The sequence below is a fragment of the Carettochelys insculpta genome, chromosome 15 (genome assembly GCF_033958435.1).
Source record: "Carettochelys insculpta isolate YL-2023 chromosome 15, ASM3395843v1, whole genome shotgun sequence".
NCBI lineage: Eukaryota > Metazoa > Chordata > Testudines > Carettochelyidae > Carettochelys > Carettochelys insculpta.
The window spans coordinates 36,865,615-36,889,489 of NC_134151.1; the positions used below are offsets into that span (position 1 = coordinate 36,865,615).

Genomic DNA, 23,875 nt, shown 5'->3' on the forward strand with positions numbered 1-23,875 from the left:
TGTATAATGCTGAAATTGACAGTGGTCAGCACAAAGATATGGGTCCTGGGACTCTCTGTGTGTACACACAAAATACAGTTATATAATTCAGTTACAGAACATCTGATTGCTCTTATCCATTTTAGTTCACAGCATCAGAGTTCCAGCTGCTAATTACCCTTCTCCCCAGTACAATTCCATTTGTCTGAAGGACATTCTCTGCAAATGTCAATAGCATCCACTCCAGCCATCGTATTTAGGTGGAAGGAATCTTTCCTGTGCCGAAGAGCAATTTTTCTGAGTGGTGTTTTTTTATGCTATTTTTGATCTGTCTGGATTCTCCCCTGTTGCTTGCGATTCAAGTTCAAACGAACCTCGTGCTCAAGAGCTGACCTTTGAGATGGAAAACTGCAGAAAACCATGAGTTGGTTTCAAGGTGAAACCATGAAACAGCTCCAAGCTTGTGAGCTGAGCTTTCTGTGCATAATTAAAGCAAAAGTCAGGAGAATTTTGCATGGCTGGAGGTTTTTGTGATCAAAATAGCATTCTGCTTCAGGAGCTACCAGCCAGTCCACAAAACATATTCTGAGTTGAGTTTCATCCTTCCAAGTTAATTTATCTCCTTTTGTCTCCAACAGTTACAGGGCACCATTCTGCAGTATGTGAAAACACTGATCGAGGTGATGCCTAAGATATGTCGCTTGCCAAGACATGAATATGGATCTCCAGGTCAGTCCCAGGATGCGTAATACAGCATGCCTCCGCACCAATGCATGCAGCATTAATCCAAACACAAGGTATTAATTGCACTGTGTTTGGCTTGTTCTCCAAGTACAGGTTGAATTTCTCTGATCTGAGACGCTCTGATCCAGCAACATCTGTCGCTGGACCAGAAAGGCCCAGTTACAGAGGTTGCCAGTGGCTGGGAATTCAGCCAGTCTGGTGGTAGACAGGGCAGGCAGCTCTGGAGGCCGTGGGAGGAATTCTGAGAGTTGGAGGTGGGGAGCCCAGCCGGCCACAGCTGGGCCACCTGGGATGGCCTGATCTCCTTGGGTCCAGCAAACTCCTTCCTTCGGGACAACTCAGGTCCTGAGGATGCCAGACCAGGGAGATCCAACCTATGCTTAAAAGGATGTGTTAAAAGACTGTCTAGACGTTACAGTGAAGAGGACTTTAGCAATGAATAAGTATATTATAGTCTTGTGATATTACACATTATTAAAAAGGCAGGAACTTTTCAGCTTAGAAGAAAAAGGAGACTAAGGCAAGATATGACAGAGGTCTGTGAAACCATGACCGGTACGGAAAAAGTGAATTAGGAAAAGTTATTTACTTTTTCCCCATAACAAAAGAACAAGCGGTCACCAAATGAAATTAACGAGTACCAGATTTAAAGCTAACAAAAGGAAGCTTTTCTTCACACAATGCATAGTAGGCCTGTGGAACTCCTGGCCAGACGACGTTGTGAGGACCATGACTTTAACAAGCTTAAAAAAGAACTAGATAAATTCATGGAGGGTAGGTCCATCTATGGATGTTTGCCAGGATGGGTAGGAAGGGTGTCCCTAGCTTCTGTTTGTCAGAGGCTGGGAATGGATGACAGGAGAGGGATCACAGGGCTGGAGTAGATGACATCCTGAGGTCCCTTCCAGTCCTAGAATTCTATGATTCAAAGATTACCTGTTCTGTTCGCTCCCTCTGGGGCACCTGGCATTGGCCTCTGTTGGCAGACAGGATACTGGGCTAGATGGACCTTTGGTCTGAGCCAGGGTGGCTGTTCTTGTGAGATTTATGACATTATATTTCCTAGATCTCTTGTTTGGTTCAACCTCAGACTCTCCCTGAGAGCGTGTTGGTAGAATGTGCACATGCAGCGTTTGAAGGGAGGCCTGCTTGTGAAAGCAGAGAGTGAGACTGCAGTCTGGCCTTTCAGGAGAACTATTTACAGCTTTAACTATGGAACAACTGCCCTGGCTCCCTAATGCATCTCTTTCATCTGTGGAAATGAGAGCAGCCTCTGACTTTTTGTGACTGATGATGGGGCGTATGCAGGACGACCACACATCAAGCCCTCTGGAAGGAGGGGGAGGAGAAGCAGAAAGGGCACAACCTTCCCGGGACACAGTGATTCGGCAGCAGCCAGGAACCCCGGGCCCTTTAAATCACTGCTGGAGCACAGCGCAGTGTGCTCCAAGTGGCTGTAAAGGCTGGGGTAAGGTGCGACATGGGATGCTCTGGGCAGCACTCTGAGGTCCAGCTGCCTTGGTCCTGCCCCTTCCGCTCAAGCACCCTGCCCACCTTCCAGAAGTGCAGAGCCAGCTTTGCCCCACACGCATACCTGCCCTGCGGTTCGGCCTGCCTGTTGGCTCCCCTGCTGTACATTTTGCTAGCTATCGAAAGTTTTCTGCATGAAAACAGCAATCACTGAGCTGCAACTTTTTAAATAAGTATTTTGTTTTGCTTTCAAGGTGTTTTAAGCTATTTTAGTGTACGGTTGGTGTTACTGACCCCAGAGCAGCCGTTTCCAGGAATAAATGGAAAGTTTATTTTAAGTCCCACTAACTTTTTGCAAATGGGGTGGCCAAGGAGATTTGCTTGGTCTGGGTAGATTTAGATGACAGGATCCAAGACAGTTTTGAATCTCCAGGCCTCTTCTGACGCTTTTGGAAATCCTCTGATCTCAAGTGAGTTCTTCCTTATTTACCCAGGTGCATGAGGGGAATCTGGCTCAGTGTTTGCAGACCTTTCAGAAACAGGGGAGCTATTTATAATTCATCATCCAGGATCAGAGTTTGTGGTCAGGAAACGTTAGGCATTGAGTGGCTGTTTAGATGAGCCATGGGCTCGCTTGGTTCTGCTGCTCTTCCATTCCCAGTGGTCTTACCCCTCTTGTGTCTCTTTAGGAATCTTGGAGTTTTTCCATCACCAGCTGAAGGACATCATTGAATATGCAGAGCTGAAGACGGATGTGTTCCAGAGCCTTAGAGAAGTGGGCAATGCTATTCTGTTCTGTCTCCTCATAGAGCAGGCCCTGGTAAGCCAAAACCTCCAGTGTTAACTGGTTTCAGCACTTCACCTGCACTCACAACCTCACAGGGGTTGGGTTATTTTTGTGTGTATGTGGCATCTAAAGGTGTACGCGCAACGCTACACAGACTGATTCTGCAGCACCGACAGCCAGCACAGCCTGCGAGAAAAAAATCTGACTGACATTTAAGTTAGAAGTGGCCCTGAAGTGGCACCTGAGATCTGAATTCTGGAAGTTTTAGCGTCAGATCCAAGATGAGTTACTTGGCACTGGCCAGCTTTCAGCAGGGGTTGGGCTCGATGACCTCCTGAGGTTTCTTCTAATCCTGCGATTCTATGGTTCTGTGATCCAAAGCTACCTGAGGTGGTTCAGATTTCAAGTCAGACCCAGAATCAGGAAGTGCCAGTTTCCAGGAGCCAATTCTAGGGACCATTTTTTTATTCTGCCCATTCAGTGCTGAGCACCAAAAGGCCCTGATCCCTGACTTGGCCCCCTAGGAACCACTGCAATGTAAATAAATTAATAATAACACTAATTAATAAAAGCAGTCGCAAACAGAGGGACTCTTACAAGAGCCAGCCAGGTTATTTTCTAGGGCTTATCTCCACTGCAAAACTAACTTGAGTTGAAGCTTGAGCATTCCCCATCTATATACGAGACCCGTTATCTCGAGTGCAGCAGAGCATTTAACTGGAGTGAACCAACCTGCCAGGTCTTTTATCGCCAGTGTGTGCCAGCCCGCTCCCTCACCTGCTAACACAACTCCTTGGGGTGGCTTGAGCATAGTGGGCACGAGGCTAACGTGAGAGGAATTAACTGCAGTGTAGTTACTCTGGCTATCTGCAATGGAGACACACACTTTGTGAGTTGAGGCCTGTTGGGCACAGCGGAGGGGGACATGAGCTGCTGCTGTCTGTGCTGTTTTGGACACACAATGAATGTTAGTCTGTCGTTCTGTCCATCCAGCACCTCCCAGGAGCATGAAGGAAAACTAGAGGTACACAGATGTGACCCTTATGGTCTGGCTTCACTTTTGTGTAATGATAGCAGCCAAATGTAGCCTGTCCACCTCTTGCTGTATTCTGCTGGGACTCTCATCCATCCTCCCTGCATTGGATATGCAGCATTTGCCCTTGAAATTGCTTTGTGAAGTGCTCATAATGGTGTCTCATAGTAATAACACACCCTCTGGCGTTGCCATGGAGACTGAGAGTATATCAGCAGCATGCAGGCACTCAAGTAACAACATAAGATTCCAAGGTCCTGTTGGGGAAAGTTACCATCAAAGACCATATTGGTGAGGTTCCCATAATCTGCCTCTGTCATGTCTCTCTGATCCTTCATTTCATCAGTAAGGAACTCCATTCAGAACTTCACACAGTCCTGTGCTTGGATAACATCTGTTTCCACCCACCAAGAGAGCGCAAGGACATAGGGCCCTTCTGTGCTAGAAAGCTTCGAAGCTTGGTGGATGGATGCGCTAGGGTTTTCTCTTTGGAGATCTGGGTTCTAAATCTGCATCCAGTCCCAAGTGAAGTTGTTTGGATGGGCTCAGCCTACTGGTTCCTTGTCTACATCCAAAGAGTTCCAGGTAGCCAAGCCAAAGACTGAAGTTGAAAGAAGAATTATGGGACATAATGGAGGTGGCCCAGCAGAGCTGTGCAAATGAAGGAACCATCACACTTGCCCCCACTCATGCCTGGCTCTCTCTTGTGCCATAGGACCTCATCCAGCATCAGCTGAAGTCAATGGAGGGACTCCCATGTCCTCATGAGGATCAAAAATCCACCCACCTTTTAACTAGGCTCTTTGTTTTTTGAGGGAGGAAGTTGGAGGAGCTTCCTTTTTTATCAAGCGACAAAGTCATTGGTTTACGAAGCCCATGTTTAAGATGCAGATTGGCAAAGACAGTCATTGTCCAAGGCACAAGGTGTCATGCTTCTCTGATGCTGTTCCAGATGACATCTTCGGAGATGGCTATCCTGTTTACCTGTCCTCATCTGAAAAAGGACCGTCTGGTCAGAGTTACTGAGTCTGGGGAAGGTTCAGTCGGATTAGATCACATTGCATAATACCGTCCCTAACTGCTTTGTAATCTTCCCAGTGGTGGCGCTCTAATGCAGTGGATGTAATTGCTCTTCAGGTTGTTTTATGGTAGCTGTTGAACTGTTATATGTTGGATTAGACAAAAGGGTGATAGTGAATGCTACATTTAAGGTGTGGAAGTAGCTTCCATTTCCACCCCACCCCCCTAACCTGCCACCCATATGATTTTTGTTCTTGTTCCTTGTCAACAGCCATCTCAAATTCCTGCGGGCAAGGCAGGGAGCCTGTGTTGGAGGTAGGAGAAGGGTGTTATTGACATATTTAATTCTTCCTCAGAAAGTAGGTGCATACGGGCAGCAGCTGGAGAATATAATTTCCCTGTTGGGGCCTGTTTCAGGATTGAAGTAGCAGGGACAGAATGTGCATCCAAACAGGAGGATGGTTCTTCTTCGAGTGGTCTCCATGGGTGCTCCACAGTAGGTGTCGGGCTCGCCAGGCACTGCAGATTGGAATTCTTCTAGCAGTTTCCACTGGATTGCGCATGCGCCGATGCGTGCCGCTCCCTTGCACGCCCTCGGTCTTGTGCGCGATCCGGTCCCCGCCAGTTCCTTCTCAACCGCCAACGGCTGCAGACAGAATCCACTCCGACTCTAAAGCCTGAGACAGATAAGATAGTTGTTTTTACTTGTTAGCTCATTGTTCTTACTATTATACAAAAAAAAAAAAAGTGGAAAAAAACCCATACAAAATAGTAGGAGAGAAGAGCAACGGAGGGAAGGGGAGCAGACAAAGAATGCTGGTTAAGCCGTCCGCTACCCTGAAGGCCGTGAATGTTATTTGGGTTGTAGAACGCACTGATTAGCGGCCCAGTATCCTATTAACAGTAAAGGCTCACCGCAATGTCTTCCTCAGGGTTTAAGAAGTGTGAGTCATGCCGCGAGGCTATGCCGGCCTCTGACGGGCATAGTAAGTGCATTCGCTGCCTGGGGGCGTCCCATGTTACCCAGAAGTGTTCGCACTGCGCTAAGCTTACAGCCAGGGCCAGGAAGGACAGAGAGATGAGGCTCAAAATGATCTTGTTTGATAAGGCCCTTCAGCCTGAGCCGCCGGAGAAGCCTCACACAGAAGGGCCCTCTGGGTCGCATAAAAGGAAGGCGGCTTCTTTGACCCCCTCTGTGCAAAAGAAGAGGAAACTCTCCCCAGCTCGATCCTTGCCGGCAGTTTCAGCGAGCAGGACGAGCAGAACGCAGAGCCCTGAGCCACGGGCTGATGAAAGCGGCAGCGCGGTTGCGCACGTGGCCGGGGCTGGGCCTCCGGCTATTTGGCAGTCAGCACTGAGGGCGCCGCGGGCGCCAGCGCGGCAAGCGCCTGAATTGGCGGCGCCGCCTCACACGGCATCGGCTCTCATGGCGCCGATGGTGCAGGGGCACCCAGCATGGGGCCCGGCGGTGCCGGAGGAAGCAACCCACGCAGCGCCGCTTACGACGGTACCGAGCGCGGCACCGACAGCGGGGCCGAGATCCCCAGCACAGGAGGGGGTGGCGCCCACCCTGCAGGGGTGGGGGAAAGCTAGAGCCAAAACCCAGCACCTCAGTCCATCTCCAGGCAGGGCTGCAATGCCGTTATCACCCAGCCCCCCTCCCCCCCCGCCCCGCCCCAAGATACACACGCCGTGTCGCAGGGCGGTAACTCCACCGGCCTATTTCGGACCTCCCTCTCCGTTTCTCCAACCACCGTCGCCTGGGCTCAGGCCACCTTCACCCTTTTTGGGCATGGATCCCTCTGAGTACTATCACATACCAGCTTCACCATTATCAATGTCGTCACGGAGATCCCGCTCTCCCAGACATCATGGGTACACACTCCGATCGTGGTCCAGGTCTCCATCACCGGGCCCTTGTCCATGTTGTTATGGCCGTCCTCATCATACTGAACACTGACATCGGAGGTCTAGATCCAGGGGCAGATCCCCTCCCACTCCTCGTCAATACCCCCGTGTACACTCTCGCTCTGGGAGAGGAACGCAGCTGTCCCAGGGGGAATTCGGTCTGGAGTCCTGAGACTTCACTTCACAGCCCACGAGGGAGCAAACATACCAGCGAACTCAGGAGCCAGAGGACTTGGGGGAGGTTTATCCTAGTGGCTCCTCCTCATCCTCCCCAGATGAGGCAGTTGTCCCCGGGGATGTCTCCCCTCCAGATGACCTTAAACAATTCCAAGAGCTGTTCAGAAGAGTAGCACACACGCAGGACATTCAATAGCAGAGGTGCAGGAGAAGCATCATAAACTCCTGAAAAATTTGAGACCCCCGGCTTCATCTAAAATCGCTATTCCACTGGACGAAGCCAGTATGGAGTCAGCCACTAACATATGGCAGACTCCGGCCCCTATTCCGCCTACGAATAAAAGGGCAGATAAGAAATACTTCGTCCCAGCCAAGGGCATGGAATTCCTGTTTAGCCACCCACAGCCCAATTCTTTGGTGGTCGAATCGTCCCAGCAGAGGTCGAAGACGCCTCAGTACAAATCCAGGGGGTCAGATAAAGATGCTAAGAAATTAGAGCTGTTCGGCAGGAAGGTCTACTCCTCCTCTACCTTATTACTGAGAATGGCAAACTACACAGCACATTTATCAAACCATAACTTTGACAACTACTTTAGACTTATCTCTCTCATGGATTCCCTTCCGGAGGACAAGAAGCTGGTGTTAAAGGCGATCGTCCAGGAGAGCTATGCGGCCTCGCAAACGGGAGTTCAGATTGCCCTGGACGTGGCGGACACAGTGGCATGCTCAACAGCCACAGCAGTGGTAATGCGTAGGGAGTCCTGGCTCCAGACATCTGGTATCCCCAGAGATCTACAGGCGAAGATCGTGGATCTTCCCTTCGACAAGCAAAAGCTGTTTGCAGAATCAACCGACTCGGTCCTACACTCTAGCAAAGATTCGAGGGCCACACTTAAGACCTTGGGTATCTACACTCCTCCATACAAGAAAAAGAAATTCTATCCTCAGCAAAGGCGCTACGCTTACCAACCACAATGCGCACAATATCAGCGAGGGTATGACCAAGGGCACCATCAACAGCAGCAACAGTACAGGGCCCCCAGGCGATGTTCTCAACAAAGTCGCACAACCTCGGGGAAGCCCAGAGGCAGCAAGTTTGACGGCTAAGTCGAGGACTGCACTATCAACACCATCGCTCAATGCCACTCTCACCTCACGTTCTATCATCGCCTCAAACCGTTCCACTCCCAATGGCAAAATATCACAACAGACAAATGGGTGCTGGAAATTATAGCCACGGGTTACACGATCCCTTTCCAGTCACTACCACTGACGAAACCTCCCACCCGGCCTCTTCTCAGGGACCCTTCTCACGAGGCGAGGCTGAAGCAGGAGGTAGATCACCTCATGTTCATAGGGGCGGTGGAAAGAGTACCGGAACAATTCCAAGGGAATGGTTTTTACTCACGATACTTCCAAACAGAGAAGAAAACAGGAGGCTGGAAGCCGATTTTGGACCTTCGGGGCCTCAACAGATACTTGCTCAAGCAGCGTTTCCAGATGATTACAGTTGCCTCTATACTTACGGCACTGGACGATGGAGACTGGTTTGCAGCCCTCGACTTACAAGACGCTTACTTTCATATAACAATCCACCCGGCACACAGACGCTTCCTCTGCTTCACAGTCGGCGGGGAGCATTTCCAATACAGGGTTCTTCCGTTTGGCCTATCCTCGGCACCTGGAGTCTTTACCAAAACCCTGGCAGTGGTATCAGCTTACCTGCACAGGCAGGGCGTGTTTATTTTTCCATACCTGGACGACTGCCTACTGAAAGGGGCCTCAAAGGCAGAGGTCCTACGCATGATACGTGTTACCGCGAACACATTTACTTTGCTGGGCCAAGTTATCAACCTTGCAAAGTCGAAGACCAAACCCACGCAAGATATAGAGTTCATAGGGGCACGCATAAACTCTATCGCATTGAGAGTATACCTGCCCGACGCCCGCTTCCGCACCATCAAATCCTTGGTGCAAGTCATGATGTACAGCCCCGCGGTGCCGATCCTAACATGCCTGCAACTGTTGGGGCACATGGCGGCCTCCACATTTGTGGTACAGAATGCCAGGTTACACATGTGAAGCCTGCAGCATTGGCTGGTGAGTGTTTACAGACCAGCAGCCCATACTGTTCACAGGGTAGTATCGCCCATGACGGAGGTACGGAAGTCGCTCACGTGGTGGGCAGATCCCAAGAACCTGCTAGTGGGAGTGCCCTTCCACCAACCACAAATTTCCATTTTTCTCACAACCGACGCCTCCCACATAGGATGGGGAGCACACATTGGCAGCAAGGTGACGCAAGGGCTATGGTCCCCCACGGAACAGACACTGCACATAAACATACTGGAGCTCAGAGCAGTGTTCAATGCGTGCAGACATTTTCAGAAATACCTGCACGGCAAAGTAGTCGGGATCAATACCGACAATACCTCCACCATGTTCTACATCAATCGACAAGGAGGGGCACAGTCCCGTGAGCTATGTGCAGAAGAAGTCCGATTGTGGAATTGGTGCATTGCCAACAACATAACGTTGAAAGCCTCGTACTTGCCGGGTGCCCACAACGTGAAGGCAGATCAAGTGAGCAGGCGCTTTGCACTCACGCACGAATGGCAGATCCGCTCTGACCTGCTATGACGCATATTTCGCACCTTCAGGTTTCCCCAAGTCAATTTGTTTGCCACCCAGCGCAACAAGAAATACTCTCAGTACTTCTCCAGAGCAGGAATAGGGCGGGGGTCTCTGAGGGACGCCTTCATGATCTCATGGAAGGGCCCTCTACTCTACGCGTTTCCCCCACAACACTTATCCACAAGGTTCTGCAGAAAGCCAGAAGGGAGAGAGCTCGCATGATACTCATAGTTCCAACTTGGGACCGACAACAATGGTTTCCCCTGCTTCTGCGCATGACAGATCGTCCACCACTCCCCCGACCAGTAGCGCCGGACTTACTCACACAGGCTCAGGGGTCCATAGTGCACCCACACCCTCAGGGACTCCGTGTACAAGCATGGTTAATCCATGGCTCAGCGCATTAGAGAGCACGTGTACGGAGGGAGTAAGACAAGTCTTAGAGTGTAGCCGAAGGACCTCCACCAGGAGGACTTACGAACAGAAATGGACACGCTTTACCGCCTGGTGCTCTGCCAAACAGTTAGCTCCTCTGGACATCCCTATAACTGTAATTCTAGAATACCTGCTGGACCTCAAACGAGATGGGCTCTCTCTATCCTCGCTAAAAGTCCACCTCGCAGCTATATCAGCTTTTCGGCACAAAGAGGAAGGGCCCACCGTATTCGCCCATCCTATCGTCACAAGGTTCTTGAAGGGGCTGGTAAACCTGTACCCTCCTCGAAAACTGCTACCACCGTCGTGGAGTTTGGACTTGGTACTCCACACACTATCGGGACCACCCTTTAAACCATTAGCCATGGTACTCCTCCGACTACTTACCATGAAAACGACCTTCCTTCTTGCGATTACGTCAGCCCGCAAGGTGAGCGAGCTCGCAGCAGTGATGGCAACATGGCCCTGCACAGTATTCTCAAAGGAGGTGGTGATCTTACGGTTACACCCAGCCTTTGTTCCAAAAGTTTCCTCAGAGTTCCACATTAACGAGCCAATAGTATTACCCTCGTTTTACCCGAAGCCTCACAGCTCCAGCAAGGAGGCGTGCCTGCACCTCCTAGATGTGAGGAGGGCGTTGGCCTTTTACATAGACAGAACTAAGCCCTTCCGGAAAACGGACAGGCTTCTGGTGTCTCTCACTCCCAGGTCGAAAGGGGAAGGCCTCTCTTCCCAGAGAATTTCAAACCACATTGTGTCCTGTATAAAACTGTGCTACGAGCTTCGAAAGACCCCTTTGCTAGCCCCGCCCAGGGCTCACTCCACCAGAGCGGTGGCGGCATCAACGGCCTTCTTCAAGGGAATCGCGTTGAAAGACATTTGCAGAGCGGCGACTTAGTCATCCTACGACACCTTCGCCAAGCATTATGCCCTGCATCGGGTGTTCGAAGAGGATACCCATCTGTCGACAGCAGTCCTCTCAAGGGCAAGCTGCACATGAATCGAGTACCCACCTCCTTACTTGGGGTTACTGCTGGGTAGGCACCTACTGTGGAGCACCCACGGGAACCACTCAAAGAAGAAAGAGAAGTTACTCACTTGTAGTAACGATGGTTTTTCGAGATGTGTCCCCGTGGGTGCTCCACTACCTGCCCATCCTCCCCGCTTCGGATCTCTGTCCGGTGTTTTTCAGGAGCATCCGGGGCGGTTGGTCAAGGAACTGGCGGGGACCGGATCACGCACATGACCGAGGACGCGCAAGGGAGCGGCGCACATCGGCGCATGCGCAATCCAGTGGAAACTGCTAGAAGAATTCCGATCTGCGGTGCCGGGCGAGCCCGACACCTACTGTGGAGCACCCACAGGGACACATCTCGAAGAACCATCATTACTACAAGTGAGTAACTTCTCTTTCTGTCCACATGGAATCAAGACACCGTGCTGTGCCATGCTTCTGTGCCCACTCCAAGAACTCCCCATGTTACAGACTTCAGTGTCCATATAGGACCCATGATACCATGCCCTTTCCTTCACCTCCAGCGCTGACTGCACCGTGCTCTGCACTCTCACAAACACGCGGTGGTATTCCTCTCTCTGCTTCAGAGCGTACCAGTGTATTGTTAGGCTTATGGACCCTCCGCCAAGGCATCCCACACTGGAAGAGCTACTTGCACAATAAAATAGTCCTGAGTCCGCCCTCCATTTTCACCGTTCCATAGCTAACTCTTTTCAGCATGGCCTGGAATCAAGTGCATGTCCTAGAACTGCCCAGAACCTCTTTATGGAACAGCACCTCTGTGGGTGCAACCCAAAATCGCTTTGTTCTTCTTCGAGCCATTGGGCCTGTGGATGCGCCAATGTGGTGCCCGTGTGCCTTTGATCAGAATTTTTTTTCCCCAGATGTCTCCATGGATCCTCATCTGCACCCTATGCGTCCTCAGGCTCCAGACAAGTGTATGTAGGGAAGGACAGACCCACCACTAGTTCTTGTTCAACTTTCTGTGGCTAGGGACTGAACTTTGCACTGTCTGCTAGATTAACCTTCTAGCTATCCTTTGCCTCTTTTTGTTTACTTCATGTATTCCTATTTTTATTTTAATATTCTTGGAGTTTGTTTCCCCTCTGGAACAAATTTGTACTTTCAGTACTTCTCAGCCCCCCCCCTCTGATTCTTTGTTGGCTGCAGCTAGGTTATCTGCTACCCTCTGCCTCTTTGCCTGCAGCCTCCCTTCTGCACATCATGCCCAAAACTGTGGGCTCCAAACCCCACCAGACCAGCCATGGATCTTTCCCTCTCAGAAACAGGAAGCCTAATGCTGCTGCTGCTGCTGCTGCTGCTGCTGCTGCTGCTGCTGCCGCCGCCTCGGGAAGTTCCACATCCCATTCAAGTGCACAGTCAGCTCAAGGAAGCTGAAGGACAGACTAAAGGAGCTCCTTACGGAGTGTTGCTAAGATCTGCGTTGCCTTCCCCTGACTGCATTGGCTTTAGCCAAAGAATCTGGGCAGCGTCTGTAACTTCAGCTGCGGTGAGCAAAGATCAAGGATAACGTCTGAGGCTTCCAGATATGCTAAATAGAGACCTTGGTGCTCTGTTAAGCCATCTAAGCTCACAGTCACCCAGACGCTAGTGACTAAAAAGCTCTCGTGTCTGCTTCCGATGTCACTGAAGCTCCTGCTTCCAGCACAAGGGTCTGGTCATGGATGGTGGGTGGAACCGCCTTTCGGGGAGACTAGTCCTGTGTCTCCTTCTGTCCTCCCACTCACTGGGGCTGGTGGCCCAAAACCCCCCACCCTATCTGGAGGAGCCCTGGGCACCCTCCTCCCCCACCAGAGAAGCTCCAAGCTGGACAGCCAAAGCCCTGAGCCTCCCTCCAACCTGCCTGGAGGAACCCCAGGTTGGCTGGAGTTCTGAACCACCCACTCCATCCTCCCCATCCTGGACTGGCTGCAGCCTCTCCCACACCTCCCCTCCCCAAACCCCAAGCTGACTGGAAAGAAGCAGCTCTCAGACTCTCCTCTGGAAGAAGCTTTTGCTATGCCCCATGGAGGTTCTGGGGACACTGAGGAGTCAGGGAGATTCCTGAGGAACCCAGGAAGCTGAATGGAACATACTGCCCCTTCAGCCACCCCAGAACTTAATAATAAATCAACCCCCGCCCCTGGGTTAAAAAAAAAAAAAAACCTCTGCAGTCTCTTCCCTCTGGTCTCAGACCTCCTGACCCAAGAGTTAGGCTGTGAAACCCTCTCCAGGCTCCCCTTGTTGACCCTCCGTGCGTGGCTCCCCACTGGCTGTTCAGCTTAGAGTAGAATTGTCCTGGTGAGGTGCAGGTAGTACTGCAGAACAGCAGGAAGGCACCATGATGAAGGTCATCTTGTACAAGTAGAAGCGTTCGCAATTTTGGTGTGCACGATGGCCAACCCCATCTGAGAGTGGCCTCCCTGTCAGATTTGACTGCCTGTGGCATGTAAAAACCCAAACCTTATCATTCAGCTTGATTAAAGTCCACCGACCTGCCAGCAGGACCTTTCACCACCCAATCAAAAGGGGTTCACTTGTGTTTCCCCTACCACCTTAAGATTCCAGAAGGCATTGACCAACATCTTCCCCTCACAGAAGTCAGCTCCCTCCCCCTTGGGATGTTAATTTATTCTCTCTGCCTTGAGAAGGCCCCTCTTTGAACTCTGGGGGAGTTGTTCCCTTCTTTGGGTATCCTACAGAACCACGTAACTCGTAGCCATGTCTCCAGATCATATGCAGCCTTTGGTGAGGTCACTCTCCGAATGGTTCTGAACTTGTCTCCTCAGTACCCTCTTCCAGCACTGGCATACTCCTTGGGAGATAAGCCGTGTAGAGCACCCATAAGGACAATAAGGCAAAGCAGGAGCGCTTGCTTACCTTGTACTGTACCTGGAGTTCTTTGAGAAGATTTCTCCCTATGAGTGCTCCACTGCCCACCCTCCTTTTTCCTGTGCTTCGGAGGACTTGCCTTTGGACTGGTTGAGAAAGCAGTGACATGGTGGCAGATCCACCTGTCCCTTTGTAGTCTCTCTCCAGAACATGAGAAGATGCAGGAGTCGGATGCAAACCCATGATGCTGCTGAGGAAAAACCTTCACTCAGATGTGCACAGGTGCTTGTGGAGTTCCATAGGGACAAAACATCTCAGTGAATTCCGGTTACTGTACAGGGCAAATGACCTCTCCCTTTTCCTTGCTGCCATCTCTCCTTGGAAAATCATATACAATTTGTTTTCAGCCATCACTCTTTCAGTACTGCTGTTTCCTGCTTTCTCACTCTTGTATGTCTGTGTTTTGGATTAATTTTCCAGGTGTGCTGGCGTGTGTTTTTCCAAGTGTTATCTCATTTTGTTATTCCTGCCTAGCCTTCTTTGTTTGACTTCTCTGGTCTGCCTGGAGTGCACCACATCTCTGGTCTGATAGTATTGGCGATACATGAATATCAAAGTGAATTAATTCCAACACACATACTACTTAAGGGTCAGTAACAGCCCTTAGGCATCATATATGTACATACAAACTTACCTTGCAGCAATTAAGCTAATACTCTCTTCCCATAGAGAGAGAGTGTCTTGAGAGCCCTAGCAAATAACGGATAGGAAATCATCACGTTTGAGTAAACCGGAAATCATTTCTTTCATGTGTTTCTAGATTTCGGGTCCATGAGTGCTCTGTAGAGCCTTCTGGGCTTGTGGAAATGGAAAGGTATTTAATAGAGTTATTAAATAATAATTTATAGAGACCTAGTTATTTAAGACAAACCTTTCTGATTTAGGTTTAAAGGGCTTTGGGCAAGTACATTTTCCCATTTTCACTTCATAGCGGTCCAGGCCTCTTGCCTTCCTACTGGGCAGGGCACGTGTTCCTGTCAGCCCTCTGAGCCATAAACTTAGTCCCTTAAAGAATTTTGTAACTTATTTTATTTTTCTTCCTCCTGCCCCAGTCCCAGGAAGAAGTTTGTGATTTGCTGCATGCTGCTCCCTTCCAAAATATTTTGCCCAGGGTCTACATCAAAGGTAAGAAGCCCAGAGGGAAGCAGAGGTCACTGTTTATTCCACTACCTAGATCAGCACTGCAGATTTGTTTCTTTCACTGCGTTCTGCCCTTTACTAGACATAACAATGCAGCAGGAAGTCAGGTGCAGGACAAGTGATGGTTGTTGTCTAGTTAGCCCGGTTGGAACACTGGTCGTTGTATTTCCTTCCATGTTCAGAGCCATTTAGCAATGGGCAAGCGCTCCTGGAAAAGGGCAGCCTGAAGTGTGCCACAGCCCAGCTTATTGATAAAAGGAGGGTCTGGGCTTTTAAAACAGGGCCCTTTCACAAGCGTGCAATTAAGCTGCTAGTGCGGAGACTGTAATCTCAACCCTCCGCAGCACGCTGCCTTTTCTGCTGGTGTTCTGACAGAGCCAGAGCCAGAGCCAGAGCAGGCCGTGGTGGGGAGACAGCTCTGAGTCACTGCGGAAATGCCGGACTTGTCACTGCCTAGTCTCATGTCACTGTTTGCTGCTCGCTTGACAGAAGGAGAACGCTTGGAGGTGCGCATGAAGCGTCTCGAAGCCAAATATGCCCCTCTGCACCTGGTTCCCTTAATAGAGAGGCTGGGAACTCCTCAGGTAAGGATTCCTTTGTGACCCCTGGGAGAAGGCTGCTGGACATTCGCAGCAGTTCCCTGACTACCCGTTTGCTCTTAGATAAATGGCTCCCATTTTTATTCTAAAATGCTGCACAGCTCTTCCCTTCCTGGGAGGAGAGCGGTATCTCTGGGCGGCTGCTTGATTGAATTACTTGCACCCATTGGCTCCTCAGGAAAAGCATCGCTCGTGTCTGAGTTACGCTGTTTTTCTGCTGATCAGACAGACCTAAACCCTAGTGCCTGACGGGGTCTCTCAGGGAGAAAGAGGGGCTAGGGTAAAGCTGGCCTATTAGGGCTCCCTAAGATAGGTACCTAACTATGGGGTGATAGGGATGGAGGGAGATGCTCGGAAGCCAGCTGTGAACGTTGACAACCTCCAAAATCACCTCCTACCGGCAGAGGCATTTTCACAGGAGGGAATTATATGGGGAGACGTGCAGGTTGTTACTGACCTGGGGGATAACCATCAAGTCTGTAAGTGCTCAGGAAAGGCAGCCAATTTGAAACAAACAAAAGGAAGTATTCCTTCGTACAATGCACAGTCAACAACTCCTGGCCAGAGGATGTTGTGAAGAGCAGGACTTTAACGGGTTAAAAAAAGAACTAGATAAATTCATGGAGGCTAGTTAGGTCCATCACTGGCTGTTAGCCAGGGAGGGTGTCCCTAGCCTCTGTTTGCCAGAAGCTGGGAATGGGTGACAGGGGTGGGATCACTTGGGGATTACCTGTTCTATTCCTTCTCTCTGGGGCACATGGCATTGGCCACTGCCAGAAGATAGGATACTGGACTAGATGGACCTTGGATCTGATCCAGTGTGGCCATTCTCATTTACACACAGACTTGAGTCCAGACACACTCAGAAATCATATAAGCGCTTGTTTAACTTTAAACACGTGCTGTGGGCTGAAGCATGTGCTTAAAGTTAAGCATGTGCTCAAGTGCTTTTCTGCACATGGATGCTTTCTTGAATCTGAGCCTTAATGGAAGGATCTGTATTTTCTGCTGAAGTTATGATGCCATTTTTAAACCTCTCACTAAAATAAACATAGTGTGGTTGAAATCCTCTACTGAAGTCAGTGGCTGAACTCCCAGGGATTTCAGTGGCACCTGGATTTCACCCAGCGTCACTAGCAAAAATGCTGCTTTCTTTTCACTAATGAAATCAGGTGCAGCCGAGACACTGAATTAGAATAATTGCCTTATGTAGTAATTTTCCATAGCTGCAATGAACAATAAAAAGTGACAGAATTGTGACAGGACCAAAGCAATTAACTTTCCTATTTTCCAGTGGATCATATTTAAGGTTTTGTGGAACATTGCATCTCTGGGAATAATGTGAAATAAACATCCACAAAATGCAGCAGAGGATTCTGTTTTGATTTGTGGGCAGTTTGCAAAGGGGCACTGTTGAGATAAAAACTCACCTCTGTGCTTTTATGTATGTGTGTGTGTGTGTGTGTGCGTCTACCCTTCCTTGCAAAATCATCCTTAAATTCTACTGTATAAAGTCCACTTGCCACTTATCCTCGCCCTATCGATAACAATGAAACAAAAGGCATTTCATTTCTTCTGCCACATTGACTCACGCTAGTGTGCTCCCAGGTTCTTCACATGCATACTTTGGGGAACTGACGTTATGAGAACCCAGATGTAAATAAACACGACTGTGTTTGTTGATAGTGCCCCACTGCTATTCATTTGCTCCTGGAAGTGCAGTTTTAGGCACAAACGTCAATGTTTTTGTGCACAGCAGACATGGGCTCCCAGAAGCAGGTGTCTGGAAATTTCCAAGCACCTTTCAGCTGTTTGGATTTGGATGCCATTAATTAAAATCTGGAGCTGTGCCATTTACATAATAAATGCTGTGGTCTAAGGGCCTCATCCAGTGCCTACAGGAGTCGGTGAGTGTCTTTCCAGGGCTTGAGACCAGGCTGTAGAAGCTTTGTGCATTAAAAGAGGTCACGTGCATGTTATGTTAATCAGTGACAAGCACACAGGCAGCGATCAGGCCCTAAATAATCATTTGTATGTGAGATTGGTGCCGACTCAGCATGGCTCATTGATCAAAGTGCTCAGGAAAAATGAGAGAAACTGGGATTTTCAGCAGCTCTATGCAAGCCTGGCTGCCCCTCTCCCCTGTGGTCAGTGTTCAGGAGTCATGAACTGCCACCCCACCACCACAAAGCTATTCCCAAGAGGTCAGTGTCTTGGACATGACAATCTGGGGCACGGTGCTATCTAGCTTTGATGTAAAGTCCTGCACTCCCGCTGCCATTAGCCTCCTGGGCAGCCAGACAGCAGTATAACCTTTTATCAAGGCATGACCAGGCTTAGGAACAAAGCCTGTCCTTGAATGCATGCTTAGGGATCCTCTTGACCCTGGGAGTCTGGTGTGTGAAGCTGAGAGCCGAGCTGGTCCCTTTTACAGTTTCTTTAAAAGTCATATACAGCTTGAACCTCTCTAGTCTGGCACCCTCGGGACCTGACTGGTGCTCTAGCAGAGAATTTGCTGGTCCAAAGGAAATCAATATTGCCTAGCACATTACCAACACTTCCACTGCTTGCTGGGCTCTTAAAGACGTTTAGAGGTAAATTACAGCTAAATAACAGCACAGAATACCGAGAGCTAGGTCTGGTGGGTGTAAACAAAGCTTATGGCCCTTGGTGGGGGTGGAGGGGCCATGACATTTCATAAGGGGAGTGCAGCATGGTTGCCTGCTGGCTCTGAGGTTTATCCATCTCATTAAAAATATTGAAATATTTTACTCTTTTCACATTTATACACTGATTAACAAATTTTACGTTCTACAGACGTATTTTCTTACACTTGCTGAAAGTTTTTTTGTTTTTGTTTTTTTTTATATATGAGCATAACCAAAATTTCCACCCATTAGGATTGCATTAGGTAGGTTTGGGGGGCCCTGCTAAGCATAGGGATGAAAAGTGGTGCCGGATATAAAAAGTTAGCACACTCCTGCTTTATGGGACCATGGGAGACCTGGCCGCATCCATGAGAAGAGGACATCTGGCTAAATAAAATCATGCCAGACCACAGATGTCGCTGGACTAGTGAGTTCAACTCGTATTATAATTGTTGGACTAGTTCATTCCAGACAGTCTGACCACAGTGAAACTGGTGTGTATCATGTGTGAACCCCACAAACGACGACACTGTTAATAAATCCCTCAACCTCCTGAGCAGGTGCTAAAGTCATGCTGGTTTCTGTGCCCACGTGTGCATGCAGATTTAGTGGGCACATTGGTGTGGGCTCATAAGATGTTTTTGCCTTTAAATTCCAGCAGAGCAACTGTGCTGCAAGCATGCTGCAGTCGTGAGGTTAACACTGCTCTGCAGCATGGGAGGAATCAGTCTTCCCACTTAGCTATCTAGGGCATACCTGCGGCCTCGCCCGGCTTGGTGTCTCTGCATGGAGGAAGTAAAGCAGCTGTGTGAAACCCACCTTCTGAAGTTTAGCAGACCTAGAGTTGGTGCCGCTGCCTTGCAGAATCTAGGCTCTCCCTGGACTTTCTCTATTTGCTGTTAGTTGAATATTAATTGCCGTGTGCTTTTATGCTACCAGGCTGTCCTTGTAAATGCAGCTGAAGGTGCTTGTAGAGCTTCCAGTTTCAATATTTACCAAACAAAAAGGCTACAGCCTACATGAACTACTCGTGAAATGGGAAGTCAGTGCATGGTCAGGGCTTTTTATATGTCAGGTGGCGAGTTTGGGAAGCTCCTCGAGTTAGATAGTAGGGATCTGTGGTTCAGGGCAGCAGAAGGACTAGAATGGATGGCTGGATCCACTGCCACTAGATTTGTCTCTGTAAGTATCTAAGACATTACTTATTAGGGCAGTTAGCTGAGGAAAGTCAGCCCTCAGTGTTTGCAAAACCATGTTCCCACACGATTAGTTTGCATTGTCATGTAAATAATTTGAGGAAACACTTTCTCACCGTCTATTGGGCCAGCCCCTCCCCTCTCATGTGCGACCCATGACCCTGGAACCCCACAGTTGACCCCGATCAGGTAAAAAATTGTCCTTTATAAAAGCTATCAGGATAGTCAGAAATACAGCAACTGCTTAAAGTTTGTCTAAAGCCTCAGGAAACCCCCTTGCATGGGCACCAGACCAGAAAGTGCCACACCTGCTGTGCAGACATGGACCAGGGTGGTAACACGCAACTGGGGGTGATCATCTATGACCACAGCAGACCCAGAACGTTTTGGCTCTGTGGTGAAGTAGGCATGATAGCCAAGCTGGGCTTCTGTTTACCTTGTTACAGGAAGGAAATGTAATTGTAACTCAGGCTTGGGTACAGTAGGCAAGTAAGTTGATTGCAGATACGCAATTCTAGCTATGGAAATTGTGTAGATAGAATTGGCTTATCTGCAATCAACTTATCTGGCCATCTATCTAGAGGGAAGTCAATGGGAGAAACTCTCCCATCGACCTCCCTTACTTCTTGCGATATCGAGGAGTACCAGGGTTGACTGTTGACCCCAGATAGTTTGATTTCATGCATCTCTACCAGGCACGCAAAATCAAACTCTGGAAGAGGGACCCTGACCAGGTTGATCTTCCATGTAGTGAAGACAAGTCCTCAGTGCATCGTCTTCCTAACTGTTGCATGGCCCTGGGAGATAACAGTGGGAGTCGACAATGCAGGTGGCACATCCAGAAATAAAAAGCGACAGAATACTTCCAAGAGCAAAAGGAAAGTTAACTAATGATATTCTTAAAGCCCAGTCCAAAGCACTGCTTCTCTGGACTAACCAGAGCGGAGTCAGAGCTCCTCTGCTAGAATGAAAGATGTTGCTCTTATGCCCTGAATCACCTTTTTTGTCAGGCTTATGACAGTCACTTGGGGAATGTAATGAGGCCAGATTCTGTTCTGTTACAGAGAGCACATCCGAGTAACTCCATTCAGATTTCATTGATTGCAGTGAAGCTATTCCAGATGTACATGGGTGTACCTGAGAGTAAGCATTATTCATTTCTCAGCACAGATATACATTTCATCCTCATCCCCACAGAAGTTCATCAAGTTGGTTACCCCTAGTTTCTTCTAAAGTACATATGTTCCTCAGTACTAAATTGTTAGTGGCATCAAATACTTTTTAAAGCTTTTTTAAAATCCTAATGAGCCAAGAAGTTTACAACCTTCCTGCTGTTTAAGATCACGGCAAGGCAGGGAAAATCAAAATCTACTCAATATTTTCTCTGTTCTTGCTGTCTGTTTTCAGAATGTGCAGAGACCAGTTTTTCAAAGCTAAATATGCAGAGTTGCATCCCAGTGTCTGGATATAACTGGGAAGTGCAAATAGCGAGTAGGGATGTGCCTATTAAATATTTGCACATGTGTTTTGGGTCAGTTGCAATGAACAACCCTATCATAGCAAGTAAGTGTGTACAGAGAGTATCCCTGTAATAACATACTAATGTGCACAGCTCAGGTCTTGCTAGTAGCGCTACTATAACAAAGCAAGGAGCATTGCCTACTTCCCATTAGTAATAATGACAGAGGCAATCCAGTGCATGCAGTCCAGCAGTCACGAGTAACATAGCAGTGTGCAGGCAGGATTGAGGCTATGAGCTTCTGGAAAAAGCTAGACTTCAACTTCTAACTTCCAAAGACAAAAATGTTTAATGTTATTAAAACTATCCAAGAGCTGTGTTCTTTGTATTCTTCCTCTACATGCTAATTCTCAGGGGAAGATTGCCCCAGGAACATCTGTCAGAGGTAAGAACTGGTGCTGCATGGGATAGGTAATCTATCACGTGAAGGAAGTGAGCGAGGCAGGGTGGAGACTAGTGCAGAATTCCAAGAGGAAGGTCACAACACATCTGCTTTTGTTTCTGTGGTTATCTCCTTTCTCAGCAAATAGCCATTGCTCGGGAGGGAGACCTGCTGACCAAGGAGCGGCTCTGCTGTGGACTCTCCATGTTCGAGGTGATCCTGACACGCATTCGGAGCTACCTGCAGGACCCAATCTGGCGTGGGCCTCCCCCGACCAACGGGGTCATGCACGTGGATGAGTGTGTCGAGTTCCACCGGCTCTGGAGTGCCATGCAGTTTGTGTACTGCATCCCTGTGGGGACAAACGAGTTTACTGCAGAGTGAGTAAACCTGCCTTGGCCCTGGCCTCCGCACTGTTTGTTCCTTAGTATGTGCCAGCTGGGCATGCCCCAGGGTGGTGAGTGGTGTCCAGGCACTTAGTTTGCTTTTGATAGTGTGGAACCCTAGGTAACAGCCACGCTACTGAAAAGAGCATTGTGTATAACATAGGGGTATGGGCTGACTCAGGCATTAGTAACATAATGTAACACAGAGCCTTTTACCTCCTCTGCTGAGGCAAAGCTTTCTGTAGCTCTGCTTGACTGGCAGGGTCACCATTAGAGAGAAGAGAAACTGGGAATATATTGGGCCACCAGCCAGAATTTAGAATGATAATGCCTCATTGGTGTATGTCAACTCTCCATAGGTCCCCTTTTGTAGTTGAGGGCACAGAGGGGCAGATTTGTCCAGAGGCCACCCACAGGCCAGTGGCAAAGTCAGGATTAGAACCCAGCTCTTAAGTGCCAGTGTTGTGCCCTGGCCACTAGGCCACATTGCCTGCCTCTCAGGGCTGCAGCAGGGCTGGGAGATTGAGCTAGGCCTGGTCTGTGGCTAGGCAGAGAACCCGGCTCCAGGGCTGCTGCTCTGGCACTGTTTACAAGTAGTCATAGTCACAGAAAACGTAAAAGCTGGGACAGGCAGTGAGGAGACAGTGCAGGTTAATGGCACCAACCTCAGCTACATCTCACACAACCTGACACAATAGAGAGAGGGTAGCACTGTCTAAGGGCATGTCTATACTTACCAGAAGACCAATGCGCCAGCAGTCGATCTTTCAGGGTTTGATTCAGCGGGTGTAGTAGGGACATGCTAAATCAAATGCTGAGGGTGTCCCAGTCAACCCTGGTCTGCCTGGCAACGGCAAGGAGTAAGTTTCTCCCATTGACTCCCACTATGGAGACCATGGAGAAAGTCAGCCAATTCCAGCTACGCTATTCTATGGCATGGCATATCTTGGGTTGACCTTCTCACCTAGTGTAGACCTGCCCTAAGGCTTTGCTACACTGCCAGTTGAAGGACAAAACTCTAGTCATTCACAGGTTCTTTAAAAAGCCCCAGCACCACCACCATCAAAATCAGAGGTGGGAAAAGTACCCAGAAAAGTTACTTGAGTAAAAGTTTAACTGCTTTCATTTTCGGATACTTGAGTACAATCTTTGTGTTTGTGTGCTTTTGCTCAAGTACTTTTCCCGACGGATACCAGTGACTTGTACTTAAATAAACCCCCCCTCCCCCACAGCTGCACTGAAGTAACTTTGGATACATTTTCCACTTCCATTTCCAAGCACAGTTTTGTTGCTGGAAGTGATAGTGTGAATGGCTGGTCATGAGCAGGAGTACACTCCTGTCGACAGTGTAAATCCCACTTGTAGGGGGTGGAAGTATCCCGTCTGCAAAAGTGCAGACAAACAGTGTTTACACTGCCTGACTTTTAGCCTCATGGGCATGTCACTAAAAGCTGTGTAGTGTAGACAAAGCCTAAGGTACAGTGTAGGTCCCTAGAGTAACGGAAAATCTCGCAACAGCTCTTCCACTTTCACCAAGTGTGTTGATATTTTTCCTTCTTTTCTGTGTGGCTACGACAAGGGTGGCTGCAAAATGACCTCTTGTCGATGAAGTGATATTATACTGCGTTAGCCTAGCTGCACCCTCTGGTCTGTTTAGTTTCTTAGGCAGGGAAGGCTTTTTATTTTAAACTTCCAACTTTTGTTCTGTTGTCTTTCATTTTCTTTCCTGGGGCCCATAAGGAGCCCAGCTAAGGTCAAGGCTGCATGGTGCTGGCTGTATACAACCATTGAAACTGACATTGCCCCAAAGATCCTTCAAGCTAAAATGGGAGCTAAAAGGTGGGAAGAGAAACTGAGGCACGCAGCAAGAAAGTGACTTGCCCAAGGTCACCGAGCAGCTCAGTGTCAAAG

At 49.0% G+C, this 23,875-nt stretch overlaps 1 protein-coding gene across 1 annotated transcript in view; it reads left to right on the forward strand.

The window, feature by feature from the left end:
• Positions 1–23,875, forward strand: part of CYFIP2 (cytoplasmic FMR1 interacting protein 2) — a 93,553-nt gene that overhangs the window by 65,431 nt on the left and 4,247 nt on the right. Inside the window, exons 25-29 of the mRNA XM_075009386.1 lie at positions 618–708; positions 2,883–3,013; positions 15,147–15,219; positions 15,724–15,818; positions 21,720–21,958. Coding sequence (XP_074865487.1) covers positions 618–708; positions 2,883–3,013; positions 15,147–15,219; positions 15,724–15,818; positions 21,720–21,958 — 629 coding nt within the window. The remainder of the gene's footprint in view (positions 1–617; positions 709–2,882; positions 3,014–15,146; positions 15,220–15,723; positions 15,819–21,719; positions 21,959–23,875) is intronic.